Source organism: Mirounga leonina, unplaced genomic scaffold (genome assembly GCF_011800145.1).
Source record: "Mirounga leonina isolate KUSES-001 unplaced genomic scaffold, KU_Mleo_1.0 Mir_154, whole genome shotgun sequence".
Classification (NCBI taxonomy): Eukaryota; Metazoa; Chordata; class Mammalia; order Carnivora; family Phocidae; genus Mirounga; species Mirounga leonina.
Genome location: NW_023270389.1, coordinates 2208281 through 2228860, shown reverse-complemented (window position 1 = coordinate 2228860; position 20580 = coordinate 2208281). Strand labels below are relative to the sequence as shown.

Genomic DNA, 20580 nt, shown 5'->3' with positions numbered 1-20580 from the left:
CCTGCGCAGGAGACAGTCCTACAGACGTGGTTGAGGCTGGGACAAAGGCCCCAGTGAGGTCAGGGCAGTGTGTGGGAGTTGGGGGTGGGGAGGTGGGGACAGGGGAGGAATGGGGAGGCGGGGTGGGGGTCAGAGCAGTCTGGGGGAATGCCGAGGACCATGGTAGTGGGAGGGCACCTGGACAGTCCATCTCACCAAACCCTCGGGCCCCTGCCTCCTTCTCTACTTCTTTTTTTTTTTTTTTTTTTAAAGATTTTATTTATTTATTTGAGAGCAAGAGAATGAGAGGGAGGAGGGTCAGAGGGAGAAGCAGACTCCCTGCCGAGCAGGGAGCCCGATGCGGGACTCGATCCCGGGACTCCAGGATCATGACCTGAGCCGAAGGCAGTTGCTTAACCAACTGAGCCACCCAGGTGCCCTCCTTCTCTACTTCTATCCATTCACTCTGACCTCCTCCCAAGAGAACAGGAAGCCCTAAGAGGTCCCCACGTTAGACAGGTGGGAAAGAGAAGGTAACCACGCTCGGCAGTTCCTAGAGGGGCAGGGTGGGCCCCCCATGAGCATGAGGTGCTGATCCCCCTCCCCAGCCATCTCCCCTGCGCCCCCACGTGCACACACACACGCGCGGGGGTCAGGGCTGGATTCTGTTCACAGTGCTGAGTCATCCCTGCAGCAGCTCCCCCTCCTCCAGGAAGCCCGACAAAGCCAGGAGAAGGCTTCCGTTTCCGGCAGACTTGCTAAAGCAGGTGTTGGGGAGGGGGGAAGACTCCAGTTCCAGCCCTGTGTCAACCTCTGGGCCTCTCCTCATCCACGTGTCAGACGGTGGCCCCCTGCCTACAGGCCCCCTGCCTACAGCCGTGGGGGAGACTCAGTGAGGAAGTGTTGGGGACAGGCCGGGAAACCAAAGCCCCTCCAGCTCCCTGCCAGGAGCCCTCTGGGGGATCCCCCTGCCTTCTCGACTCCATCTCTGTGAGGATCCATTTCTCAGACAACCCCCCTTAGGAGCCCAGGGACAGGCACTGCCCCTTCCTCAGCCTTCTCTTCAGGCCCTACCTTCAAGGGGCCACCTTGGTCTTGATCCACTCAGTTCCCGCTAAACGCCTGACGTCCCTAACAATGCACTGACGAGGCAATCGCAGGGTAGTACAGAATGAAGCGGGGTCTACTCTGGCCCCAGGATCGTTTTCCGCCTGTAGCTCCTGAGGAAACAGCCCCATTCCCTCGCCATGGAGGCTGGGTTGTGTGGGGAGGGCGGAGGGTGGGGCCGGTGAGCCCGGGTGAGGAGAGGAATGCGGGGGGTGTGGGCCTGGAAGTCATGCACCCGAGACCGCGGGCTTGGGGTGTCCGTGCAGGGCGGAGAAGGCCCAGGAGCCGGGCAGCGCGGCCCCGGCCCGGCCTCGCCTCGCTGTCTCTGGGTCTCTCCCTGGGCTCCCGGCCCTCTTGCTCCTCTGATCTGCCTCCTGCCTCTGGGCTGTGCAGGTTTTCCCGACTTCCAGGAAAAGGAATCGAAGTGCCCTGCGGGTGAGTGATGACGGGCAGGCGCCCGCAGACGCGTGCGCGCGACGGGGTGTGCATGCGTGTGCCTGTACCCTGGGGGCCCGGCCCCGCGGCGGCAGGGGTCCCCCCACCGCGAAGGCCCAGGAAGGACGGGCCGTGCGCCGCGGTGAGGGACACACGCACTCATGGCCCGTCCTCCTCTCCCCAGTTCCGAGAGTGACCTCACCATCCCAACCCCGCTGACTCACAGCCCCCGGGGCCAGCGCAGCCTGGCCGGAAGTCACCCTCTGCCCGCCAGCCCGCTACCCCCTTCCCCACCGCGGCTGCTCCGAACGAGAGGTCGCGGCGCCCCCTGGCGGCCTCCCGGACTCCTGCGGCTCCTCCCGCCCGGCCCCACTCACGCACGCGCACACGGCACGCTCAGGCTGCCTTGCGGCGCCCTCTGCCGGTCACAGCCGGGAGAACTACCAGGTCCCTCCCGGAGCCCAGCGCACAGCAGGGCTGGGGACGTCTGCCCGGCCCTTGTCTTGCTGCCCCATTCTCCCGTCTCTGCTTCCTCTGCTGGAAGTAAGCCCTCCTGCAGTCTGGCCCCCAGACCTGCATTCCCTTCACCCTCACCCTCGAGAGAAACGCCCCCCTTTGGGAACCTCTGAACTGCGCCACCAAGGCAGGGGGCCTGCCTGCCTTCCTCTGTGGGCCCTCCGTCCCTCTCCCTCCCCAGACTGTCCAGGTCTGCTTGACTGGACACTCTGTCACTCCAGCTCCTTCCCAACACCCTGATCCTGTCCCCCAGCTCCCGTGAGCTCCTTCATCCCATAAATCGGCACTGGGCCGCTATTCCTTGCCAGCACTGTTCTCTCCACTGACATCTTGGGGACTTCTCTGACCTTCAGAATCTAATCAATATCCTGGGAGGCCCAGCCCAACCCCACTCTCCTCTCTTTCTCTCTCTCATACAGAAGCATCAAACACAGCTTTATTTCCTGCTGGTTATACAGGTACTCCATCCTGCAAACCCATTCCCTGGGAAATCTGAGAGTGGGTGGACCACGTGCCTCCCAGGGGAACAGAGGGGACAGGATGGCAAGGAGAGGGCAGTTGAGGCACTTAGGGTCTTCCTTGAGGCCCTGGGGGGGAAACCTGATGCCCAGGGTAGGGGTGAGAGGGAGCTGCCCCGTACTTCCCACAGACCCGTGGACTCCAGCTCCACCCCTCTCCTGTTGTCACCTCCTACAGTGGGAAGAGGGTGGGGGGAGAGGGCGGTGCTGGGGGCGGCAGTGTTGAAGGCCTTGCTGTCTAGGGACCCGGGGCGGGACTGGAAGGAGGGGTCAGCAGTGCCTTCCAGCGTCCCAGGAGCCTCCCTTGATGTCCTTCTGGGGCCTTCAGTGGGTGCAGAGCTCGAGCCTGGGAAAGACAGGCACACTCAGCCTCTATGCTGGGCTCCTCCCTGTGTCTCAGAGCCTGCCCTCTGGGGTCATGATCTCATCAAAACACTTGCCCGGGCCAGAGTGTGGCCAATGCTCTCAGACTTCAGCACTGAAAGGGATCCCAGAGCATCCCCCCCCCCGGCCCGTTGCCTCAGAAGGTGGCAGCGATGGCAGCAAGGTCCCACAGCCAGTGGCTGGTGGAACTGGGACTAGAGCCCAGGGCTACTGTTGGCTAGCCCCCCACCAGCATCCTCCCAGCACTCACAGGCCTGCGGGGCACACAAGAGATCTGGGGGGGCTCCCAGCGACCATTCTCCTGGCAGCGGATCAGGGGCAGGTTGCGCTGGGTCAGCCCCTCCCGGCACTGGTAACGAAGCACCGTGTCTACTTCATAGCGCAGCCGTGGGCGGCCAAACACTTGAGCCAGGGGCAGCTCTGGTGGAGGCCCACAGGACACTGCAGGGGGGACACAGTCAAGAACTGGGAGCCTGGCTCTGTGGGTGACAGTTCCCAGGATCGGGATGCGGGGGGGGGGGGGGGGGGAGGGCCACAATGTGATGCAAAAAAGAGCAGAGGTTCCTAGTGGACCCACCTCATTTGTTATCTCCCCCTTGCCCATGGCCTGGGACACATTTCTGACTCCTCTGTAGCTTTGCCCCCTCCTCCTACACACACACCAGTGGCGGGTCGTCTTGGCCCCCTCCTCCCCCGTGCCCGGCCTCACCCAGCCCCATCTTGCAGGTGTAGGACAGGTGGTAGTTGCAGGGTACATCGCTCCATTGTCCCTGATCATGCCACACCATGACCACGCAGTTCTCTCCGGACAGGAAGTAGCTGTCAGGCTGCCCAGGATTCCAGTTCTCATAGAGCTGGGGGGACGCGGTGGAGGGGGGGGGGTTGAGGGGGAGAGATGGACCTAGAGGGCCCGAGAAGGAGGGTGGGAGGGGCACTAGAAAACAGGGGGCCCAGGAGGTGAAAGGACAGGTCGCGGGCTTTGGGGGGAGGGATGATGGGAGGAGAGAGGAACGCAAGGAAGGGAGGCTGGCCCAGGGAGAAGAGGGACAGAGAAGGGACCAGGAAAAGGAGGGTGAGGGATGAGGTCACTGGGGGTGGAGGGCAGAAGGGCTTGGAAGAAGCGACCTAGCCAGCTAAAGGGCAGCCGGAGCCTCTCACCAGGGGGACGCCATCTGACCACAGGAAATCGCCTTCGATGGTCCGGTCGTTGAGCCCGATCCACTGGTACTCGCGGTATCGACCTGGGGAGGAAGCGCGGGCGGACGCAGGGGTGCAGTGAGCCCCGCTGCCAGCAGGTGGCGCCGCTCCCCGTTCCCGCCAGACCCAGCCCGCGCTTCCCGGTTTTCCAGTCGGTCCGTCCGACCTCGGCCCGCGGACGCATAGAAGGCACGGCCCGGGCCGGGCGGAAGGGGTGGGGGAGAAGAAAAATATCAGCAGGGCCAGAAAAGGGAAACTGGAGAGAGAGTGGGGGAGCCGATGGAGGCGGCAGAGCCAGGGAGGCGGGGAGGGGCCGCAGGGGGCGGCGGGCGGGCGCAGGTGGACCTCCTGCGCCGGCCTCGGCCGGGTCCTGGGAAGCCCCGCTACCCACGCGCGGAGCGCGAGGGAGGGAGGGAGAACGGAAACCGGAAGGAATGAACGAGGTAAACCAAGTCCTGAGTACCCGGGTTAATGAACAAGGGGGGTAATTAATCCACACACTCACTCGTGATTAATGATCGGTTAATGAGTGAGTGAGAGCGAGCAGGTGACGGGGGTCCCCTCCAGCCCCGCCCCCAGCCCACTGTTGATGAAGTCCTGCTCCTCGGGCGTGCTGATGCTGGCCAGGTGCGCGCCGTGCAGCCGGCACTGGGTCTCCGCCTCCTCCCAGCTGCTCCGCGTGGAGAAGTGCTTGTAGCAGGCCCCCTGGAAGACGTCCCAGCCGGGGCTGCAGAAGCGGAGGCCTGGGCACAGAGGGGTGGCTCACTGAGGCGGGGGGGGCACGGCCCTCCCGCCGCCGCAGCCTCGGGGGGCGGGGCTAAGGGGCAGGAGGCCGGGCGCCCAAGGGCCCCGGGGAATGGGGGCGAGGAGGAGCCCCGAGAGGCCCCGGTGCAGGGGCCTTGATGGTTTCGTCCTCTGAGCGCCAGGGACCAACGAGGGCGAGGGCGGGAGTCCCGGCCTGGGTCTCCGCAATCCTCCATCCTAGAGAAGGGCTGTGCCCTCCTCTCTTCCCGGAAGAGAACTGGCAAGTAGGGCCAGAGGCAGGTGCACGCTGTGCACTCCTCGCTGGGGGACCGCTTGAGAGAGGTATGTGTGGTCCACTTAACAGATGAGGAAATCGAGGGTACGGCTCAGAGAGGTTATGTGATTTGCCTAAAATGGGGATTCATTAATGACAAGGCCCAAATCGGTGCCCTCCCTCTGGGGTGCAGAGCTAGCACACTGCGGCAGGGTCCAGGCCTCAGCTCTACCCCCCACCGCCCCTCAACACACTCACCAACATCACACAGGTCCCCCCCATAGCCAGGCAAACACAGGCAGCGGATCCCCTCCTCCTCCTCCAAGCACGTCCCACCATTGTGGCATGGGCTGGGGACACAGTCACCTGAGGGGGGAGAGAAGTGAGGTGGGGGCAGCAGGGGGCACAGCTCTGCGGCCTGAGCCCCCCAGAAGAGGGCTCAGAGAGCCCACAGCCCCAACCTTCTTGTCTTGGGAGCTCTCACGGCACCTTAGCGGTCAGCCCAACCCTAAGTTCTGGGTTCCTCTCCCATGCTGACCCCCCTCAGCACCTCCCCTTCAGCATCGTCTCAGCCCTGTGCTGGCCATTGCCATGGCCACCAGTGTGGACCCAAGGTAACAGGCTGGGGGAAAGTGGCCAGGAAGGCCCCCAGAACCCAACCCCACGAAAGGGAAAGACACTGGGCTGTGGGTCACGAGAGCCGGACTCTCATCTCGCTCCTGGCTCTGCTGAGTGACATTGCGCAGGTCACTTTACCCCTCTGGGCCTGGAGGCTAGTCCCCCACCTGCTTGTCTTGGGGCCAGGTCCCTGACAGTTCTGTACAGTTTAGGTGGGCTGGGTGAAACCGGAGGAGAGGCCAGCCACCGTAGCGACAGGGAGCTGAAGCTGGTCCCTTACTGCTTCTGCGACCTGATGTTCGGGGGTGGGGGCAGGCTAGCTATTCTTCTGCTGTCTAGAGGAGGGGGTAAAGTCCACCCCAGAAGCACCAATGGGAAGCACTATCACAGTGAAGCACCAACGTTATTTCCCTGACTCTATGCCCTCATCGCCGCCCGCCCCCCAGGAATGAAGCTGTGGGCTCCCACAGTCCTACAGTGCCGGCTCCTCACACTCTCTCAGCACCATGCAGCCTCTTGCCTCCCCTCTTATCTCCCCAGACTCCCCTCCACTGCGGGCTTTCTGCACATTCCCCAGCCTAGAAACCCCTCGGATCCATCTCTCCCTTCTTCTGGCACTCTCTCCTCCAGGCAGTCTTCTTAGACTGACACAGGACCCTGAAGGCCTGCCATCTCTTGTCTGGCTGGGTCACCTGCCTTCTCCTCTGGACTCTCCTCCTTTGGATCCTGGGATGGGAGGTGGCTGCCCTTAGACAAGGCCCGAGGGCTGGATGGGCAGATTTCACTCCTTCTGGTCCAGGAAGGGGAAGATGGTCCCACAGACTGACAGTGCAGGGCTGGGCTTTCAGCTTAGAAGGGGAAATCAGCCCTGAGCGGGACTCTTCAGAGCAGGCCATACCCCTAGCAGCCAAGGGCAAGGCCCACTGTGCTTCCCTTGGGCTAGAAGGGGGAGGAGAAGCTGGAGGTGATCCCAAGAATTTTGCTGGGATGACCTAGCTGTTTGGGGTGAAATGAACCAGCTGTTCCAGCACCCCACTCTGTCACCTCCCCTCCTAGCCTGCCAATAGTTTCTTCCAAGCTGCCAGCACTAGCTCCCCAGGCAAAGGGGGAGGGGAGCTGTTTTACTTAACCCATGAAGCACCAGGCCCCACGGAGGGTAGGTCCATTCCTCACACTTGCACCAGGCCCCACAGAGGGTAGGCGTCCTAAAGCCCCTTCCATTCCTCACACTTTCCTGGGGGACAGAGACTTCCAAACTTGCTTCCCCACCCAGGCCATGAGGTCCCTCCCCTGGCTGTAGGGGGAAGAACCTGACCTAGGACGGACAGAGTGGACGTGAAGGAACTCTTCTGGAGACATTCTGCTCTTCCTTCCTCCCCCTCTTGGGGCCACCTACTATACACGACCAGAAAGCTCTTCCCTCCTGCTGCAACAGCAGGCCAAAGGACACCCCTCCGCCTCCTGGTGGGGTAACTAAGATACCGCAGAGACTCCACTGCTGCTTCTCTTCCCACCAAACCCCCTCCCAACCCACACAGCGCCCAACTCCAAGGCCAGCTGGGCAGGGAGCCAATGGTTGAAATGGGCAAGGCTGGGTGTGATGCAGGGGCCCCTAGCCCACCCTGGACCATCTAGGAAGGACGGTCCTGGGACTGGGAGGACCCCAGCCTTCTCCAGGGTCTCCATTGGGAAGCTCAACCTTCCCTGTGTCAGTGGGACTTCTCTCAGACCCCAGAACCTAACTCCGCACTCCTTGCCCTCTACATTTCCTCTCCATCCTCGCCTCCTGGTTTGTGTCTTCTCCAGCATCTGGGACTTTGAGATCCTTTGGGTTCAAGGAGAGTGAGGCCATTCTTCCGAGGGGTGAGGTGGTCATTAGTGCAGGGGCCAGTGAAGGAGGGGGTGGCTGTGGGCAGTGGGATGAAAGTTAGATCCCGTCCCCCTGCTGAGTTGTGATGGGGAGGCTGGGGTACCCGGGTGCCAGGGATGGGCTTCAACACTAAGATGGACTTCCTCCATCACTAGTCTGTATGTATAGCTCTAGGAGGGAGCCACCAAGATGCATCAGAAGTGAATACAAGTGCACACACACTCTCAGGCTGGCGGAGGTTTCTCCCCATCAGGAGTGAGGGACTACAACTCCCGGCAGTCCCGCAGACTGACGGACCCCGACTCCTCTGTACATTCAGATTTGGGCTCGTGGCAGTCAGGAAGGAAGGCAGAGGAGAGCCTGAGGGGGGAGGATGAGGGACCAGTGAGCGTGTTAGAAGGGAGGACAGGAAAATGCACTCGCTGAGGATGAAGAGGAGGAGGCAGAGAGGCGCAGAGAGCAAGGGAGAGAGGAGAGGGAGAAACAGGGTGCGAAGGGGAGCATCATAGAGTTGCCCGCAACACAAATCCAGGGAATGAAAAGGGCAGACAGCTGGGGATGGAGACAGAGGGTGCCAGAGTTTTGGTTATAAAGTGGTTTAATAGAGATTTATTTCCAAGGCTTGTTTTCCATGAAACAGTCGAAAAAATACTTCACAGAAGTAGTCGCTTAAGGCTCTGTGGGGATAAGGGCTCTCCTAGACCCCAGAGGCTGAGGGCAGGGATGGAATCCCAGGCTTCCCTGATATCAGTGGGGTGGCTGAAGGGGATGGCACACTGGAGGGGGAGGGGGTAGCAGGAGAGGGGCCTGGGCCCCAAAGAATACAATAAGCCCCCGGGGCACCTAAGGTGCATGAGGCTGGGGGTGATCTGTGGGGCCGGTGAGTCACAGGTGGAGAGCCAAGGGCAGGAAAGGGCCCCAGGTGGTCAGTGGTGAGGCTGGAGTCACAGGGTGGGGCCACGGAGTTGGGGGTCATGAGGTGAGAAATCAGAGAGCGGGGATGGATGTCACAGGTGCGGCATCCAAGACTGGACACCCGCAGGTAGAGGTGTGTAGGAGAACGAAGGCAAAGGATAGGAGAGACTGGGACAACGGGGGTTAAAGGACCATAGGTCATGTGACCCAGAGCTTAAGGGGGAGAAAGGGAAGGAGGAGAAAGAGGAAGGTCGAGCCTTGGGCAAAGTTACCTGATGAGGGGGCCACGGCCACTCCACCTTGGCTGGCGCTGTCAGTGGGCAGCACTGGCTGAACCCGCACTGAGGTCCCTGTTGGGACAGTTCTTCCAGAATTCTCTTCAGAGGGGGCCTCCAGTTCCCTGGCACTCTCAGGGGCCCGTGTGGCTGGAAGCAGGGCAGGGGTATCCTCAGAGCTCCCTGTCTCCTCATTCTCTCCTCGAGGGACCCCAGACAGCTCAGGACCACCAGCCTCCTCCCCCACCTCTCTCTCCCCAACCGGAGTGGAAGGTGGCGGGGATGCCAGTTTCCCGTTCCTGGGAGTGGGTAGAGTCTCAGTGGGTGGTCCAAGGACCCTTGGAGGCCTGGGAGCCTCTGGCTCTCCATCGGGAGGTGGTGATGCACCAGGCTGTAGGACTGCACTCGCTGGTGGTGGGGATGCGTGGGAGAGCGATTCCTCTAGGGCTAGCTCAGTGTGGAGAGGAGTCTCTGGGTCTGGGCTGCTGAGCTCGCTGGGCCAGGCCCACAGGGCCTCATCTTCCACCTCCTCTTCCTCCTCTTCTTTCTCTTCTTCATCTGTGTATTTCTCTTCTTCCTCCAAAGCCTTGCCTTCCTCTTCTGAGGACCCCAGGGGAGGTACAATGGATTGCGCTTCGAATTCTAGACAAAGCACAGATGGTTCAGCACCAGGGACAGCACCAGCCCCCCCCCCCGCCCCCCCGACCGGAACACTGCAGGGGAGGGGTGGGAAGGGGAGGCCTGGGGGCGAGGGGAAAGGCTGCCCCTGGGATAGGCTGTCTTTGCTCCCCACCAGAAGACCTTCAGCTTGAGCAGCAATACTGAGACTACCTGGAGAACGCTCTGTGAGCACTCATTAGCCCAGGAAAAAAACACAGTCATTGTATCTCTCTCTCCTAGGCTTGAAATCCTCTAGTCTATTTTGGGTAGCTAAGGGGGAGGAGGGAACAAAGGAGGGAGCACCCTCCTCCCCAGACCCAGAGAGTTGGGAGTGGAATGTGCTGGAAAGGCAAGGGTTGGGAGATTACTGGAGAGATGCCCTGCATCGACAAGATGCTGAGAAAGAACAGGACAAGTCGTGCCAGCCGTAAGCCCAGCAGCACCCTGGGCTTACACCTTCACCCCCACCTTTTTTGCTAGGGGACTCCAGTTACCGAGGAGGGTCCTCGGGGCCTCTGCTGGGTCTTCTGGAGTGGAGCTTCCATCCGCGCCATCCTCCACGATAGGGATGGAGTAAATGGCTCCCCGGGACTCGCTCTCCACAGTTTCCCGAGGCAGCTGAAGTTCCTCCAGGGTCTCTGTCACCGTGACAATGGCCTCCAGCCCATCAGAGGCTGGGTCCAATGCTGGGTCGGAGGCCTCAGGCGTGGCGGACGGCTGGGGAGAGTCTGTGTCAGGAGGGAAGTGCCAGTGGGAGGTTAACCAGGTGGCTCTGCCCTCTAGCCACAGCCGTGGACAGACCCACGGTCTCAGCACTGGACTCAAAGACCATGAGACTCTCTCAATTCTCACTCATCCTTCCTGTGGAGGACCCAGGGGACCCAGGGAGCACGGAGGGAGTTCATCACTTGTTCCTCAAGAATTAATCAAGGGCCCACTCTGTGACATGCCAAGCATTCTTCTGGGCACTGAGGATACAGTGAAGAACAGTAAGCAAGCCTCCTGCCCTAAGGGAGTTTATAGCCTAGCTACAGATAACAAACAAAAAAACATATATTATAATGTTATCATATAAAGAACAATTAGGCAGAGTCAGGAGACAGAATGGTGGGGAATACTACTTTAGACAGAGTGGTCAGGAAAGGCGCAGGAGAGAGACAGTCCCTTGAGTAAGGAGATGGAGGCAGAAGGATAGAGAGGTGGTCTCAGCACCTTGGGACCCTGCTCTTGGAGCAAGGTGTGAGGGCTCCCAGGGCTCCCAAGACTTTTGAAATGGAAGGGGACAGGTGGCCAATACCCAGGAGAGCTGAAGGGCGGAGTGCGGGAAGGACATTCAGCAGTCACCACCTGAGGGTCTCAGCATTGGGGCAGGAGGGCAAAGACAGGGGCTACCCCATCTTTCAGGGAGCTGCTCCCTTCAAACAACTGGAGCTTTAGAAAGGATTACCTGTCTTTGGAGAAGAGAACCAAGATCAGAAAACCAATGAAGCGATGGTGGCATTGGGCTAAGAAAAGCCCCGAGGGCTGTGGGTGCTCAGCCAGACATGACGGCACAGCACGTCCTGCCCCCATCACCTGCTCCAGTGAGCCTTGCTCCTGCCAGGCGAGCAAAGCCATGCCCTTGCCCGCCTCTGTCCTCCACCTGTTCCCAACCGGTCATCCTCTCCCTCCCCCTCCTCTCCATTCAGCTGCTCTTTCCAAGTCTTTCTGGGACAGTGCTCAGCACATAGTCATGAGCAGTGCAAAGACATGTTCCCTGCAATTGTGATCGTCATCATCATCCCTCTTCCAGTTGGCCTTCCCAGATGGACCTGCCTTCCTATGGACTTCACTTCCCCACCGCTCCCTTGCCCCGGACTAAATATATTTGGAGATCTGTCCCAGCAGAAGTAATGCTTTTCTCTCAGTCTCTCCTCATGCTGGGAGCAAGGCATCTTATCTTCTCTTGGACTGGAGGCTCCCATGGCACAAGTGTCTTTCCCCTTCAGACCAGGAGCTCCCTGGAGGTAAGGGGATTCTCCTTTCATTTCTGCCTCCAGCCCAGTACTGTGGGCTCACAAGTGCAGTGAAGACCCAGACACCCCATGACTGTCAGCCACCCTAGATCTGGGCCTTGTGCCTCTGGGGGTCCCAGGCACTGCCTTCCCGTCAGCCCCCAATATAAGATGTGGTCAGAAAGCCATCTCTACACCCAACTGTCTTTGAGGATCTGCTCCCTGTGGGGGGAATTGTGTCTGTCCATCAACACTTGGTGGTTAAAGATCTGACACCCTCAAGCTGAAGGTTCTGGAAGCCCCGTGAGGGCTCTTGAGGGCACGATGTTAACTGGAGCACACCATTCATTGGATTCAGAGAATGTCCGTCATCTCTGCTCTACTAATGAGCTGACCAGAAATGGAAACCTCTCCAACCGCCCAAAACTGAAGAGGTGGCTTTGACCCTGGAGAGGCAAGCCATGGATGGCTGAAGGGAAGGCAGGTGAGGGGGCACAGAGAGGCAGGTGTTCCCCGGGGCCACACAGCTCAAGCCAGAAGGCATAAGCAGAACGAGGACCCTAGGTGCCAAGCCGAGCGTCACCCAGGCCTCCTTCAGGCAAGCGGCAAAGACGGGAGAAACGTGGGTCCGAGCCGCGGTGGGGCCCCGGCTCAGCTCTGCGTCCCTGACAGAGAGCGGGCCGTCTCAGCCTCTGCAGGGAGGTCACTCACCTCGGAAGCAGTAGACGTTGAAGCGGCTGTGCTTGTTGGGGAAGCCAGTCTGGTTGGGGAAGAGGAAGAGTGTCTTGACGCCCGGCAGGCCGCCCCCGCAGCGCTGGCTGGGCCTGACGATGGGGTAGCGCACGCTGCCATCAGCCAGCCAGCCTGGGCTGCAGCGGTCCAGGCCGCCATCCCAGGCTGCATACAGCTGGCCCGTGGTGGCGATCTCCGCACCCCGCTCCCGGCAGTATGCCCATGCCTCCTCCAGCGTCAGCTTGTCTGGAGGGGCGCCCAGGAACAGCTCTCCTGGGAGGGGAGACGAGGCTGGGTCACCGGAAGCTGGGAGCCCCTTCCACCCTGGGCTCCCGCAGAGACCCTCGGCTGGCCTCTCTGGGCCTCTGTCTCCGCATCTGAGACATGCCATCAACTACCCTATTTCAGGTCAAAGCTCGGGTAGAGCCTCGGGATAGATGTCACTACTCCGAGGGGCCTGGCTCCACTTCCTCATCCGCAAAGAAGGAGTGAGGCCCAGAGATGCTAAGAGGTAGAGAGATGCGCAGCAGGTGGCAGCAGGGTGAGACCCAGAGCCAGTCTCCGGCCACCTGCCCAGGCTTTGGCCATGAACTTGCTTCCATGACAGTTTCCGCAGGGTGGGACCTGGGTTGTTTCTTTGGATGCCCCCTGGATGCCCGCTTGAACACATGAGGGACGACAGGTCAAGCAAGGCCCCAGGAGGACCTCTGGACAGCGCTGGACGAGGGCAGAGAACCCCGAGAACCCCTCACCCCCGATCACCATTTAGGTCTTCGGCATAGCAGTAGACGTCATAGAGGTCGTCCGGGTCCACCACGCCGTAGTTCCGGACCCCAGGGAAGCCATCCATGTCTCCATAACAGGCCTCTCGTGGGGTCTGTATGGGATACCTGGGAGCGAGTACAGACACCTTCATCAGGGAGCCCTCCAGGGATGCCCCTCCTGAACCACACTGCCTTTCAATGCAGCCAGCTGTCTTCCCGGTTCTGCAGGGACACACCCCAGAGCAGGCCAACCTCGTTGCCTGGCTAGCCTGAGACAGCAGGAAGCCCCCTGCAGAACCAGGGCCCACCTCAGACACAACTAGAAACCCCCGGTCCTAGAGCCCTCCCCCCACCTCACGGTCTGGTCCTTGGCCCCCCCCACCTCACGGTCTGGTCCTCAGCCCCCCACCCACCTCACGGTCTGGTCGGACAGCCAGCCAGCGTCACACTGCTCATAGCCCCCGAGGTAGGCGGCATAGAGCTGCTCTGGGGTGGCGATGCGGGCTCCGATGCGGGCACAGGCCTCCTGGGCCCCCACGAAGGAGAAAGCATAGCGGGCAGAGCCTTTCCGGTAGAGAAAGACGACCCCTGGGGGATAGAGAGGAGCCCTGAGGCAGGACCACCCCCACACTGGCCTCCCCTCACCCTCCTTGTCACTCCCCTGCACACAAAGGGTCAAGTCCAAATTGCGTTCAGTTTGCAGCATGCGGGACTTCAGCTAGACTGTGAGTAGGATTTCCTCCACCCGGAGAGAGAGAGGAGGTCACCAAGGCCTGTATCTGCTCACTCCTTTTCCAGCTCAGTGAGCGCCTTCCACGTGTGCTTGCTTGCCCCCTCAGACGGAGGGCTCCCTTCCTGCGGGAACCTCCCTCTGTCCTGCCCCTCACCTTTGACCTTGACCTCCACAGCGTCGCTGCTGTCATCTATGCCGTGCTGGACTTCGCAGCGGTAGATGCCCGAGTCGTTGGGCCGCAGCTCGCTCAGCACCAGGGACACGTCGGTGAGTGACGCCGGGTAGGCAGGCAGCGCCACGCGGAACCGGTAGGCCTCGCTCACCTTGACTCGCAGCCCCCGCGCCACCAGCACCTCAGCCTCACGGCCCCCGGACAGGAAGGTCCACTTGACCCGCGGGGAGCCCAGCACGGCCCGGCGGCTCGGTGGCGGCCGCAGGTAGTGAAGGTGGCACGGGATGGTGAGGGCGCCACCCAGCACGCCCTGCACTGGTCCGTCGCCTGCGATGCGCACGCGGAAGGCCCGGTCCTCTGTGGGTGGGCGGGTGGATGGGGCCAGCTGGAACTTGGGTGTGGGTCCGCAGGGTCCCACCTGGTTTCTGAGCCTGCCCGGATTCCTCCCACCCACCCCTCCCGCATGCCCGCTCTAGGACCCCAGACCCACCCCAGACCCTCTACAGATCCTTCCCCAAGTCTCCCAGTCAGTTCCTCCCAAGAGTGGCCCAGTACCACCCCAGGATCCCCGGGGCCCACCCCAGGTCTAACCTGGTCCCGGGTCCTCCAGCTCTGGCCTCAAAATTTCCCCTCTGTTTCCCTCAGACTCACCTTCGGGATTTCTCCCCACTCTACCCTTTTCTGCCTCCCAGCCCCATCCACTGGTCCCATACCCTAGAGATCAGCAGCCTTGCACCTACTGTCCCTTCCCGGCCCTCCCCCAAGTTTTCCCTGCCTTACCCAGAGCCCACAGCTCATCCCTTTATTTCCAAGTGTCCCAGACCGGACCTTTCCCCCACAGTGCCCCCAATCCTCTCTCTCCCCAGGTCCTCCAAGGCCACCCCCTTCCACAGGGGTGATGCAGGAGACAGAGACAGTGACTCTGAGTGGGGTTGCTTACCTGAGCTGTCCCCCTCCAGGGCATCAGTGGAGGCCGCAGGGCCCTGGGTCAGGGCCAGGGCTGCCAGCAGGAGCAGGAATAGTAGGGCCATGCTCAGGCTGGTGGAGGGACTTGAGGAGGAAAGATGGGGTTAGACTTCAAGATGGACTTCCCCTGGCTCCCGACCACATCCATGGGGACTCGCACATATTGTCACCCAAGAAGCCCACTGTCCCCACCTCACTGTTAACTCCCTTGTTTCTGATCCTGTCTCCCCACCGGGGGATTCTTCCTAGGAACCAAGACTCGGGTTCTAGTCAACTTGCTGAGTGACTTAAGGCAAGTTCCGTAACCCCTTCGGGTCTTGTGACTTGTGAAGGTCAGCAACCCTCCTGGGTTGTGATGAAGCTACGGGCTTTAGAGCGCTTTCTATCCTAAAGCCCCCATACAGATGCACAGCACCAGGCACACCACAGGGGCTCAATAAATGCTTATACATGAGTGGTGGGTGCTATTAACTTAACAATTCCCTGTGCTCTTCCCATGCCAGGCTCCTTCCTTGAACCCAGAGCCTCCCCCTCCCCCAGCACCCCTCCAATATTCCCTTCCCATCCCTTCCTCCCTGAGTACCATAGCCACCTAGCCTCCTCCAGGAGGGCCTCCTAGACTGAACCTGGGCAATGCACAACTTCTCTCTAGCCCTACCCCACTGTTACTTATAAGGAAACTCTTTACTCCTAGCATCCTCCACCCCCTCCTTGGCTGCCCTCTCCCTTCTTCTTCCCAGCCTTCCTTTCTGCCTGGCACGGGCTTTCCCACCGGATCTCCTGGCTCAGAAACCAGCTGGGACAAAGCCCCTGTCTCTGCCAGTCTGGCCTCCATCCAGCCTCTCCCTTCCCCCACCCCAGCCCTAGGCTGGGGGGTGGGCTAAAGGAGGGTGAGACTAAATGGGAGGGGCCATGTCCCTCTTGCCCTTGGTTATCAGACACTCTGAGAACCCAGAATAGTCCTCTGAAGATCTCAAGGCAGTTACACTTTCATAATGGAGGGATGGGGGGGTGACATTGAGAAATGGGACCCAGAGAGGGATAGGGCTGACCCTGGTCCCCAGCAAAGCCAAGTCAGGTGCCAGGCCAATGTGCCTGAGGGAGCGAAGGCTGCAGAGCTGGCGTCTAACAACATCTGTAAGGGTCGGGCTAGGAGAAAAGCACGAAGACCCAGGTCTACCAAGGACTAGGCCAACGGTGCAGCAGGAGGGATGCAAGTTAGACTACAGGCAAGACTTCCTAGCGATCAGGTTCATTCCCACTCCAGGCCCATTGTTCAACCTCCATCTACTTTGCCCTCTCAGGCTCTGCCTTCCTGCATGTCTACCCCCTTCCTGAGCCTGAGCTGCTGGGAAATTTCTCTCTTCTCCCAAATTCTCCCAGGGATCTCAGTTCCTCCTTGGAATGCCTCCCACCTACAACACCTCCATTCCCCCCACTCTGGCTGGGCTTCATTTCCTCGGGGTCAGACTGGGGGAAGGAGTGACAGGGGCCAGACATCCAGGGTCTTTCTCCATGGGGCCAGATCAGAGGCTGCTGAGACCAGCTCTGGGCATGGGGGCCCTTGGGAGGACTGCTTTCTGGGGTAGGAGGGGGGACCATTTGGCATGAGCAGCCAGTGCCTGCCAGACACTGGGCAGACCGTTTGCCTTGCATTTGAGCTGGGCCAGGTCCTGGGCCAGGCCCCTTTCTGGCGCCCTCCCTCCCCTCTCTTCAAGCTGGAGCTGGAGCTGCTCACAGACCCGGGCCCCAGCTCTCCGACAGGTGGCCCAGAAACCTATATATTTGGAGGCACTCTGGGACCCACGCCCTGGACCCCCCTTTCATCTCTGTTTTGAAGGTGAGGGAATGAAGGGAGGTCTGAGGCTGATGAAGACCTGGCCACACTGGAATATGGAGGTCATCCCACCCCTACCTCCAGGAATGGGAGTCACTGAACAGAGGGGCCAAGAGGGCGCCTGGATTATATGGTTCTCATGATCAGACGCTTCTGCACTGTCCCCCAGCCCACTGCCAATCCCACCGAGCTTGGGCCTCAGCTCCATCCTGGGGCAGCTAGGTGTCCTGAGAAAACTATGGCATCCCCTCAACCTGCACTAGCCTCAGACCTGGGGTTGGGGTGGGGAGCAGGCCTTGGCCTTCTCCACCCCCTCTGCCGTCCTCCAGAGCGGGACACCCTCTCCATCTCTAACCTAGAGAGCTCGGCATCAGCAGGCTTCCTGTCCCTTCTGCTGATGCCACACCATCCCTCTCTCCAGCTCATTCTTTCCTGCTCCAGCTCCAGGATTTCTGCCCTTGCCTTGCGTTTCCCAAGCTGTTCAGGAAACTTCCCTCTTGTTACGTGACCATTCCTGTCTGACCGGGACGTCCAGCTCCCTCACAGGCTTCGCAGTCCCAATCCACAGAGGCTTAAGATCAAGACCAGGTGGTGTGTGTGTGTGTGTGTGCGCGCGCACCCCCTACACCCACCATCTCCATGCTGAATGCCCCCCCCCCCCGCCGGCTGGCAGTCCAAGGTCTGCCCTATAGGAACCAGGCTCCAGTACCCAGCGGGGGCAGCAGGAGGAAGGCTCTCACTGTCCCCTTAGCGGCCGTGTGAGCAGCAGCCCGAACCTACAGCAGCCAGGCATTGGCGGGGCCTGCAAGACTAGCTGGACAGTCGCATAAATAGTCCTATTCATCGGAAGCACAGCTAGTGATACAATTCGCATCCCAGCCAAGCCACTGCGGCTCCTCCTAGTTCAGAACCTGTGAGGCGGATGCTGCCAAGTTAGCATCAGGCGATGGCACCGCTGGGGGGCAGGGCTGGGGGGGGGCGGGCCATGGGTGAGTGGCCCTTGATCTTACTGCTTTTATCTGGAATCGAAGTCATGCAGATGTTAACGGTGCTAACAAAACGGATGGCAAATCTCTTGGTCCTGTTAGAAGCATGTGGGCACAGCTATTCCAAAAGGAGTTTAGGAGCGGGACATAAAAAGACCTGGCGGCGGGGGGAGGGGGGGGTGTCCCCAGCCCACCGGCAGTGCCAGAAAGGAAAACAGGAGTGGTAACCGGAATTCCAGCTAATGGTTGCTGACCATCTACCTGAGCCAGGCCTCTTAAAAATGCTTCCCATGGACAACCTTAACTTTGAGAAAAATACTGTCTAGGGGCGCCTGGGTGGCTCAATCGGTTGGGCGTCTGCCTTCAGCTCAGGTCATGATCCCGGAGTCCCAGGATCGAGTCCCACATGTGGCTCCCAGCTTGGCGGGGAGTCTGCTTCTCCCTCTGACCCTCCTCCCTCTCATGCTCTCTCTCTATCATTCTCTCTCTCTCAATAATAAATAAATAAAAATCTGAAAAAAAAAAAAAGAAAAAAGAAAAATACTGTCTATACGTTCACACCGATGAGAAGCCCGAGGTTCAGGGAAGTCAACTAACTTGCCCAAGGCCACACAGCAAGTGAGTGGCAGAGTTGGGACCACCGGACCACCGGCTGTGGCTGTCCCGCGGGCTCCGGGGAGGGGCCCCCAGAAGGGGCTGCTTCCCGCTCCCCGCGCCGCCCGCCCGCCCGGCGCAAAGTCGGAAGTCGGGGCTGGGGGCTGGCACCGGAGCGCGCAGCCGGGAGGCCGCGGGGGCCCGGGGGGCGTTCCCCCCAGCCCGCGGTCTCTGGGACGCAGTCGGGCCGCACGTGGCGGAGGGGTGCGGGCGGCAGGGCCGGAGGCGGCGGCGGGCGCTCGGGGGCTGGCCTGGGCCGCCGGCCGGGGGCGCCGCGGGAGGCCAGGGCTGCGGGGCCCGGGGCGCGGACCGCGGGCTGCCGGCGGGCGCCCCCGGCTCCCTCCCTCCCGGGTCCGGGCGGCCCGGCTGCGCTCGCGCGCACCTACCTGCAGGCGGCCGGGGGCCGGGGCGAGGGTCCTGCACCGCCAAGTTTGCCGCCTCCTCCGGGCTGTCCTCCCGGCTCTCCTCCGGGTCCACGCTCGGTCTCGCGGCTGCAGCCGACTGCGGCGGGCACTGCGCGGGCGCAGGGAGAGGCCGGGCCCGCAGGGCGTTCGGAAGAGAGCGCCGGGCCGCCGGGCGCCGCACAAAACCCCCTTTCTTACCCCCGCCCCGCCCCTCCCCGGGGCGGCCCCCGCCCCCTGGCCGGAGTCGCGGGGGGCTCGGGAAGGTCACGCGACCCGCTGCCTCCTCTGCGTCCGTTCCCGGCGGCAGCAGCGAGAGCAAGGACGTGCGAAGTAGGACATCGTTCTGGAGAGGAGAAGCCGGGGACTTGGAGTAGGGAGGGAGGGAGGGCAGAAGGGGCGGGGAGGGAGCGCTCGCGGAGCTGGAGGATGATGCTGCAGCTGGACGGATGGAAGTTAGACAGCCGGAGGGACTTCCCCCCGTTGGGCAAGGGGCGAGGAGGAGGGCCTCAGACTTGGAAAGTAAGGGGGAGGATGACGGGAGCAGAAAAGCGGGGGAGGGAAGCTCTTTTTTGGAGGCAGGATGAGGTGCAAAGGACCATAGCCCCCTCCCTGTCGGAAGCTCTGAGTGGGTTTTGTCTCTGGTGGTGCTCCCACTCCCTGCACAGAGGAGGAGCTGACTTTGCAGCTGGAGGGATGGAGGTTAGGCTGCAGATCCACGGGTTAAGCAAAGCGAGTCAGGGACTCTCCTGACGTGGGGGGGGGAGGGGCGGCCCTGTGAATGGGCTCGCTGGTCCTGCAAACCAATGTGCAAGACACAGGCGTTGCCAGGAACACAGAGGGCCCGCTGGCCAGCGCTGCTGCCGATGAATGTGCCGCCTGGTGCCAGGGGGTGGGCCTTGAGTGCTGCCCAGCCTTGGGGGACTCCTCAGAATACCAATGACGCCCCCTCCCCAGCTCCAGAGCCTCTCAGTCCCTCTGCTTTCCCAGGCTCTCTCTGCCCCTCTCCCCCTCTCATCCCCCCTCCCTCCTGGGACTTGAAGCAGAGCCCCTGGCACAGACTGAGAGCCTGGAATCTCTCCCCGGGATACCAGTGGTGGCACCAAGGATAGCTTGTTGGGGGGGTTGATCCCCATAATCTCCAGCACCCCCCAAATATCAAATATCCCAAGTAACCCAGGGTGCCTGCAGTGCAAATCATCCTCAGGACAGGTCCATGTTCTTCCATTTAGACTGCACCCAAGTCCCTCCCTCCCATGTGGGACTCTGGACTGCCCTCTGTTGATGCCCCAGCTGCCCCAGTCTTCTGCTCCCAGGGCTGTGGACTGGCTTCCAAAGGGCTTCTGAGAAGCTCACGATAAACTCCTCCCCAAATCTTTGAGGATCTAAAGGTAGAACTCTGGCCCCTCCCTGGACACCCATCTACTGAAGAGACAGTATAGGGAGACCTGGGGGTGGTGGGTGGTAGGGTCCTTTAGTAAATAAAATGACCCCGGCAGGGGTGTGAGCCTGGAAGGACAGAACAAGGTGCCTGGCAGAGTCTGGGGAAGGAGGGACCTCCGTTTATTCCTTTCATTACATAAATGTTAACTGAATGTCCACTATGGACCAGGCACTATTTTAGGACCAAGTCCTCCCGTGGAGAGGGGGGATCTGGCCTTGGGGCAGATCTGAGCAGCACCTGATAGCCCCAGGACCTCCCTTTGCTCCCCTCAGACCTTGCAACCCGAGCTGAAGGAGATCCCGCCTCCCCCAGGACAGTCTCAGCACGGTTGCCTGATCCAGCCTGCCCCCACCTGGGCTGGGATCAGCTGCACCTGGAGCCTGAGCCCAGCCAGGCAACCAAGTG

The 20580-nt window shown here is 61.1% G+C and overlaps 1 protein-coding gene across 1 annotated transcript; it reads right to left on the bottom strand.

Annotated features, from left to right (window-relative positions):
• Positions 1-2776: 2776 nt before the first annotated feature.
• BCAN (brevican) lies at positions 2777-19194 on the bottom strand. Its single transcript, XM_035009840.1, has 14 exons — positions 18717-19194; positions 14828-14937; positions 13870-14244; positions 13396-13570; positions 12981-13108; positions 12198-12491; positions 9987-10220; positions 8830-9474; positions 5413-5520; positions 4721-4879; positions 4098-4180; positions 3649-3793; positions 3190-3380; positions 2777-2901 (listed from the first exon to the last, which is right to left on the bottom strand). Exons 2-14 carry the CDS (start codon positions 14916-14918, stop codon positions 2794-2796), a joined length of 2736 nt encoding a protein of 911 aa, XP_034865731.1. The 5' UTR covers positions 14919-14937; positions 18717-19194; the 3' UTR covers positions 2777-2793.
• Between the last annotated feature and the right edge of the window lie 1386 nt (positions 19195-20580).